The 8,674-nt window shown below is 35.7% G+C and overlaps 1 protein-coding gene across 1 annotated transcript in view; it reads right to left on the reverse strand.

Annotated features, from left to right (window-relative positions):
- Positions 1-7,595, reverse strand: part of SEZ6 (seizure related 6 homolog) — a 579,683-nt gene extending 572,088 nt beyond the window's left edge. Inside the window, exon 1 of the mRNA XM_075854295.1 lies at positions 7,191-7,595. Within this exon, the coding sequence (XP_075710410.1) occupies positions 7,191-7,242 (52 nt within the window). The 5' untranslated portion in view covers positions 7,243-7,595. The remainder of the gene's footprint in view (positions 1-7,190) is intronic.
- Positions 7,596-8,674: the final 1,079 nt, after the last annotated feature.

The following is an 8,674-nucleotide window of genomic DNA, read 5'->3' on the forward strand; positions in this document are numbered from 1 at the left end:
ATGTATGGAAGAACCCCGGCAGGCATCTGCCAATAAAAAGGGTCAATTTTTGGAGGGCTTGTGAAAAGCCATTGCTTGTTGCTTTAATGCTTTTACATCCATGTATGGAAGAACCCCGGCAGGCATCTGCCAATAAAAAGGGTCAATTTTTGGAGGGCTTGTGAAAAGCCATTGCTTGTTGCTTTAATGCTTTTACATCCATGTATGGAAGAACCCCGGCAGGCATCTGCCAATAAAAAGGGTCAATTTTTGGAGGGCTTGTGAAAAGCCATTGCTTGTTGCTTTAATGCTATTACATCCATGTATGGAAGAACCCCGGCAGGCATCTGCCAATAAAAAGGGTCAATTTTTGGAGGGCTTGTGAAAAGCCATTGCTTGTTGCTTTAATGCTTTTACATCCATGTATGGAAGAACCCCGGCAGGCATCTGCCAATAAAAAGGGTCAATTTTTGGAGGGCTTGTCAAAAGCCATTGCTTGTTGCTTTTACATCAATGTATGGAAGAACCCCGGCAGGCATCTGCCAATAAAAAGGGTCAATTTTTGGAGGGCTTGTGAAAAGCCATTGCTTGTTGCTTTTACATCCATGTATGGAAGAACCTCGGCAGGCATCTGCCAATAAAAAGGGTCAATTTTTGGAGGGCTTGTGAAAAGCCATTGCTTGTTGCTTTTACATCCATGTATGGATGAACCCCGGCAGGCATCTGCCAATAAAAAGGGTCAATTTTTGGAGGGCTTGTCAAAAGCCATTGCTTCTTCTTTTACCACCTTATATGTATGAACCCTGGCAGGCATCAGCCGCCTAAAATGGTAAATTTTTGTACCTTTTTTAACAATGCATTAAGCATACAACATGCACAAGTGCAGTGGTTTCTGTTAGTTATCTCCGTGTCCCATCCGTTTTCCTAGAGCCATACATGTTGGCGTAACTTTGACACCAACTTTGCATTAAAGACAGCTCAAAAGTACTTGGATACACTCATGGGTGACCTAAGAGTGTTATACAGGGCTTCTAGGGCTTTAAAACAGTGTTATACACGATTTTTAGGGGCTTTCTTGTATTACAGGTTCGGTCAGAACTAGTTCGGTCCGAATCGAACTTTTGCACGAAATTCGGCGAACTTGCCGAACCGAACTTTTCATAAGTTCGCTCATCTCTACTCAGAATGTAAAAATAGTACAGACTGAGAACACGATGTATATTACTAAGCCTATTATCTTTATGATTGTTGTCTATTAAACTCTACTTACTGGAACCTCAATAATGCTTTCACAGCATTAGAGACCCATTATTTTTGTATTTTCAGCTCAATAAGTTCATCATGGTTTTTATTTGCCTCCAGGACCATTACGTCAATAGAGAGACCATATATATATATATATATATATATATATATATATATACACACACACACACATATTATTGTTACATCAATCTGAGAGCTATGTCAGTCATTTCAGATTTGGGTGCCTCGGGGAAGCAATTCAATACAGCTTGAGGGGTTATATATGCTGCAAGGATGTAGACATGATAAATCCAATGAAGAATTGTTAAACTTAACATGCCTTTCTATATACATCCTCTAAAAGTGCATTACTGTAAAATTCAGCTAGTCGTACAGTATGGTACGCTACATCTGTCTTATTGTTCTTGAAGAAATAGTTGCTAGCCCCAATTTATAATCTATATTAATGTCTTGAAAGTCATAATGGTAAATTTAATTACTCATGTAAAATTGAAAATACAAAGTTGCAGTTACAATTAAACATACTTTAAAATCCTCCCATTAACCCAAATCCCAAGTCTAAAATGTATATAAGCCCCAGGTAATTACTTAAGGTTTCATAAGAAATGTTTAAAGAGGACCTGTGAGGTCTCCTAACGTGTGATTTAGTAAATACTTACATTCCCCATAAAATAATAATACTGAAACAATGTTTCTTAGAACTTTGCATTGTGCCATTTCTGTGTCTCCTCCTGGAAATATATGAATAAATTGACAACTGGGTTTTACCATTCTCCTTGTCATACTCTGACGCCAAGTAGAGCTGGAAGTGTCAGACTCTGTAGGGACATATCTTATAGGCAAGAAGAATGGTAACACCCATTTGTCTATTTATTTATTTATTCATACATTTCCAGGAGTAGTAACAGAGGAATGGTGCAAAGCAAAATTCTAAGAATTGTTATTTTATGGAGTAACAAGGGAGACAGACACTCTTTAACATGAAGTCCCAAGGCAAATGCAAGTCCTATAAAATATTTTGTGTAGAGTTTGGGCAAAAACATAACGCCCCTCTTGTTATTATAGTACATGATACTACTATCCTAATGCACTACTAATACTTTACAGATGCTAATGTCCCTTGTAAAGTAATCCATGATCCTGGTCTTAAACCTGCCCTGTGGAACATAAGTATAATTGATCACTGAAGGAAAAACATTGCATTTATCAAATACAATTAGAGTAGGACTACAAGATTATCCACAAATATCCATACAACCCAATCATATGTCAATCAAATTCCTCCTATGTGATATCTGTCTTTCCAAGAACATAATCAATTTTACATTTGCCAATTTTTCTTTAGTAAATAACAAATGAAAAGAAGCAGAGACAACTCAGAAATGCTAATGTATCCGAATTGCCGTAACTAAACTGCAGCACATGTCCAAAGGGTCTGTGCTGTGCCAAATTTCTAGACTTTAAAAACAACGCCTACACGTGTTTTTAGGAATCCAATTCAATCACAGTATATTCTCTTTTTCTCTGCCAGAATATTGTAGCTCATGTGGGTTCATGTGTGGGCTTTGGGAGAGAAAACACATACATATATTCTATGAAAATGGCTTTGATATATTAGGGTTTTTAATAAACACTTATTTTATGCATTGATACATCATAATACTTGATATTAATATGTGTTCCCATTTCATTTGGACTCTACATCCCATATATATGTTTAGATGTAATCCTGATGTATAAGTCTAATGTGCCCATAGATTTCAATTGGCCTGGTATATTCCGAATGTGTATACAAGTGCCTAAACTGTATTAAATGGCGTTACCTGCTAGGTTTTTCTATTCAACTGGATGCCGCAAATATTACTGCATAGGCATACAGTCTGGGGCATACATAGAGCATTATAACGTCATGTGAACAGAGTCTAACTATGGTTTGGATACAATGGGTATACCCCACCTTCCATTCTTCCTAGTAGCAATAATAAAAAGTTTATTTATGTTTCCCACAGTGCAGACAATTTTGTAAGTCTTTAACTATATAATATGAATATCTTCCTATTCTTCTTCGTCTTATAAATGGACCACAGCAGAACTTTTATTGCTAAAGAACTTAATAATTCAGGCTATTCTTCACACACGACTATACTATTAATATTTCTGTACTGCCTTTCTATTCCATCTTTTCAAATAAGGCTTAGTGTGCTGTTTCACATCAATGTCTCATATGAGGTTTAAGACGTTATCACCTCCTAGATTTTTTAATGGGTAGAAATTTCTTTCAAAAAGCAACTATGGCTGAAAAAGAAGCGAAGACACGCAGTCTGGGATTCTATAGATGAAAAAAAAACGTTAACATTAAAATGAGCCAAGTGGCTCCAAACGAAACAAATCAATGGAAATTGAGCCACTGAAGATTTTGTGTGAGGTTTTAATATTACAGTGGGTGGAATATAACTTGGGGCCACACCATGAAATGTGAATTTTATAAATGGTAATACTACAAGAGGTACAAAACAAAGGGTAAATACTGGCTCATAGGCTTCATACCGTCATCGTCTTGACAAACGAAGTTGTCACATATGTGTAAACCATTGTAGGAAACCGTCAATGCTTTATATTAAAACTATTTGAAATATTTTGGGTTATTTAATAAACTTACTGCATAATAAATGTTTTTCCCAGTTACACCCTTTTCATATATGTTTAGTCAATATACCTTAAATATAGAGATGGAGCAGAACAGGGTTTGTCAGTGCAGCAGAGCTGTTTGTCATTTTGCCTTACCCATTATGGTATGACAATATGTTATGTTTCATTTTCCAAAGAATTTCTGCTAAATTATATTTATTTATCTTTTGTCAATAGGTGAATCTGTATCTTGCAAAAGATCCCATTTATAATTCAGTGATTATAGGAGATTAAAAAACTTTATCAACAGCTTCATGATTTTAATTTAGGAAAAACAAAGCTTCTGTTAAAAGAATCTGTCACGGACCTACAAGCTACAATAATTGTTTAATAGAAGACGATCCCCAGAGCTTTAAGCTTTAGCCATTCTGGCACCGTGAATGCAAATGATGGCACCACTGTAAAGGTGCCATCATGTTTGCTTCCGTGGCTTGTGCTAGCCCACTAAACACTGAAGGTTGATGGTGCCTTTACAATGGTGCCGTCATTTGCATACATGGCACAAAAATGTATACCTGCTTCCATTCGTAGCAGGGGCAATAGTACCCCATTCAGAGGTATAAGCTGCATGGTTATTGCAGCAACATTGGTGGGCAGAATATTTTGCTAAGTTTCCATTTCAAGTTTGCAATGAAAAGTTGGGCAATGTTCTGCCCAATGAGGATGTTTGCTGTAATAAAGTCTATAAAGAGGCAAAATTTAGTCCATTGGAGAAAGTAAAATTGCAAGTAAATACATCCCATAAGCCATAGTAATGATCTGTTACTAAAGTACTGATGTTTTTATAGGAATGTTTTCATTAAATTGAACTAGACATTACACCAAGGACTGATCAATGTCTTGCTTATACGTGCATTCACTTTGACTAAATTCTGCTTTATGGCCATGAACATTGTAATATACAATAAACAATGCACCCATTGCACTGACACATCTGCCAAGTACATTGAGCAATGAAGCCACTACTGCAACCCGATCTCTATATAGTCTTTCCAAAGTGACTTAAAATGTAATCATGTTTTAGGGAATTCTATTCTGCTGGCTTCCTGTTTATTGGTCTAACAAATATGCCCAGCATTCTTTCTGAAAATTGTTTTGCTCTGTGTTTATAATCAGCTTTCCAAGCTCAGCTGGCAGAGAGACTAATATATTACATACGACTGATACTCTGACTGACAACTGTTTTCTTGGGTTATTACATTTTTAGAAGGACTAATTTCAAATTTGCTTTGAAGGAAGTTTTTTAAATTAGTTGCAGTACATGAAAAAGCAAAAGCATTTAACTTTAAAGAAAAAAAACCACACTGGAATATTAACATACGGGAGAGAAACCATATATGCTTTAGAGATATTTATTTACAAAGCAAACTGCATTTCCAAGTCTCCAGCCTGGTGCAGGAAGGTGCAGCTGAAATACATCACGTTACACAGTTTTTCCAGTTACAGCTAAAGTCACTGGCCTTCTGTCAACTTGCATTTTTACAAGAGAGAAGCCATATCCACAGCAAAGTGGGACTAACCACAAGGGGCTGCATTTAACAACAGTCACAAATCATGATTTATACTTTTCAGTCAGAAAAAATGTCACATTAAATGAAGATGTGAAGTGGCATCTTCCTCGTATCTTAAACATGAGAAGTTCTTCACCTTAAGATGTTGATTCAACATTGCATGTGCTCCTTAGCAGTACGAATGAATGAAGTACTATTTAATTTACTATCGTCTTACTATCCCAAAAATATTGTAACAGACTTGTAATACTGTGCGTCAATCGTCTCCGACTTGTGACTCTGCAGCTGTTGCAAAACTACAACTCCCAGCACTTCTAGCAGATACAACTCCCAGCCTGCATCTGTCAGGGTGACCCGGGAGTTATAGCTTTGCAGCATCTAGAGAGCCACAGGTTGGAGACCACTATGTTAACAAAAATAAGCAGAAAAAAATATATACACACTCCATCACATTACCTGCGGATCTTAAGAGAAAACTGAACTTGAGGAGAAGACTTATTGCTGGAGGATGAGTTTTACTTAGATACATCTGATATACTTAAATAAAATACATATAAGTTTGACGGTTCAGGGCACCGGCTGTAAAATGCATTAATAAGTTAAGGAGGATCCAAAGACACAACAATAATGGTGAAAGATCTAAAACAAAACTTCTTAAGAAAGACTTGAGGAACTAAATATTTATTGCCCTATGTAAAGCCTTAAGGAAAGAAGGTAACATGGCTGAGTAACATGGTTCAGACCTTCAAAAATGTTAAGGATTTAAATAAGACTCAGAAGCGGCACATTTTTGACAGGAAGGCAAACTCAAGAAGAAGAAGAAGAAGAAGAAGAAGAAGAAGAAGAAGAAGAAGAAGAAGAAGAAGAAGAAGAAGAAGAAGAAGAAGAAGCAGAAGAAGGAATTACATCAAAATAGCAGGGAAAAGTAATTTTACAAAGTTTACTGAAAGGATAGTGCATACCTGTTCAAAATAGATATAGACCTATCATAAACCAATAACATATTGTAATGAGTCCAGGTTAAGTCAGCCAGTAAGTATTAGCACCCTACCCATGACATAAACACAAACTTGATCTTATTTGAAACTCTTCTGGAACTTTGGCTACAAGGCTTCTACAAGATACTTTTAATCATTTCCATCTTGACTCATTTTCTCCATAAACCAGATGTTCTCTTGGGAAATTCCATAAAAAAGTATAAAAAACAGGATATGGTATTTCACAAATGAGGTAAATCATTTGCCAATAACTTAATTAATTGTGCACCAGAGTGGGATCAGAGTTCATTGTTGAAACAAATTGCAGCATAAAAATTCTATTATTTCAAGGCAAAAGATTGAATGCCATTTCATTTCCAACAAAATGAGATTATCGAAAATAAGTAATTATGAGATACCCCAGGCACTTTACTTTTAGAAAAGACATATCTGTCAAGGACATAGGCATCCACTGAAATCCAATTTTTCATTCTAATCTAAGGGTGAGCGACTGAGAGGCATTAGTCAAGCATGTTTAGAGAAGTCTGGCGATAATTAAGACACTGCGAATAAACAAACTTCAGTTGACTCCAACAAATCTTAAGACAACAGGACCCCATTCTGTGAAGGGGTGAATTCCTGAAGCCTAAGGTATATCATCTGTAATGGACTGACCTCTACAGAAGCATGGTCTTCAAACAATGACAAATTGAATGGCTACTTGACAGGCATAATTCAACAACATAAAATGAAATGACTGACTTCTTACCTTGAGAATGGATATGCACCATAGCTGTTAACATAATGCACAAAGCATACATGGTCTTTGGATAATCTCCTTATTACTCTGAGCAGTCTCTTTAAACAGCCTCTTCTCTTCTACCTTCCGTGTGTGATTTCCCTAATACTTTGGAAGCAGACACATATACTGTTCAAGCTGTGGAAACGAGCTGCATTGGGAGAAGCACCTTGTGCTGGAAGTGCTGCTGAAGAGGAGAGGGGGAAGAGCAATTTCCCAAATAAAAAAGAAGAGGAAGAAATAGCTTGTTGTGGCTCTGGTGGCAGAGACAGGCAGTTGTTTGTTGGTATAATTGCAATCAGCTGTAGTGAGGAGCAGCTTACATTTCAGTGCTTGCTGGGAGACGATTGCTTGCTTGCCTCTAGATTTCTCAGCACCTCCAGAAGGCTTCAGCACCACGGACAGCGCCTAGCGTCAGCACTAGGAATAACTTTAACTAGCAAGTGGCTGGAATGGACAGCTCCTACATTACCAGCAATGCCAGCCTGCTGCCTCATTCATGTGCAGGCAATCATGGGTCATTAGAACTGGGCAGCACTTATGGTGTTAATAACTAATACATGTATTAACACACTGCACTCTATGCATATTATATATATATATATATATATACATCATTACGTACGGTACATCTATTAGAACAGATGACTCCTATTATAATTATTAGATTCTCATCATCACCGTCATCATCATTATAATATTATTATTATTACTATTATTATTATCAATTATCATCATCATCATTATCATTATTATATGTCCTATCCTGGATAGAATTAATGTCCTATAGAGTATTGAATAGTTATATAATATATAGAGTGACATAATGTATTTTATTATGTTATTATTAGATTATCATCATCATCATCATCATCATCATCATCGTCATTGTAAGTCCTAATATTATTATCATCATCATCATAATAATAATAATAATAATTATTATTATTATTATTATTATTATTATTATTATTATTATTATTATTATTATTATTATTATATATCCTATCCTAGATAGAAAATGTCCTATAGAGCATGGAATAGTTATATAATGTATAGAGGTACATAATGTATATATATATTTTTCAATTATTAGTATTGGATGTTTATTACAATACATATATTTGATTGTAAATAGCATTAAAATAAGATAAACCTAAAGTCTTTCTTATCTAAATTTTCTATGCATGTAATTGCAATCTATTGCTCCCTGTTATCAGTAATTTCAGGATAGGCAGAAGCTAACTTTAGTAGGAGTGATTGGTAATAAGTCAATACAAATGTTTGCCCTCATGATCACTACTTTATCTTATATCTCCAGATCAGAGTACCTCCAAAACGTTATATATATGAAGTATAATGTGCATTAGTATAAGCTGTAAGGTTAGTTGTTCTTTACCACGTCATAGGTCAAACATCTTCACGTGCAAGATAATCAATTATCTTTAGCTTTT

Source organism: Rhinoderma darwinii, chromosome 2 (assembly GCF_050947455.1).
Source record: "Rhinoderma darwinii isolate aRhiDar2 chromosome 2, aRhiDar2.hap1, whole genome shotgun sequence".
Taxonomy (NCBI): Eukaryota; Metazoa; Chordata; class Amphibia; order Anura; family Rhinodermatidae; genus Rhinoderma; species Rhinoderma darwinii.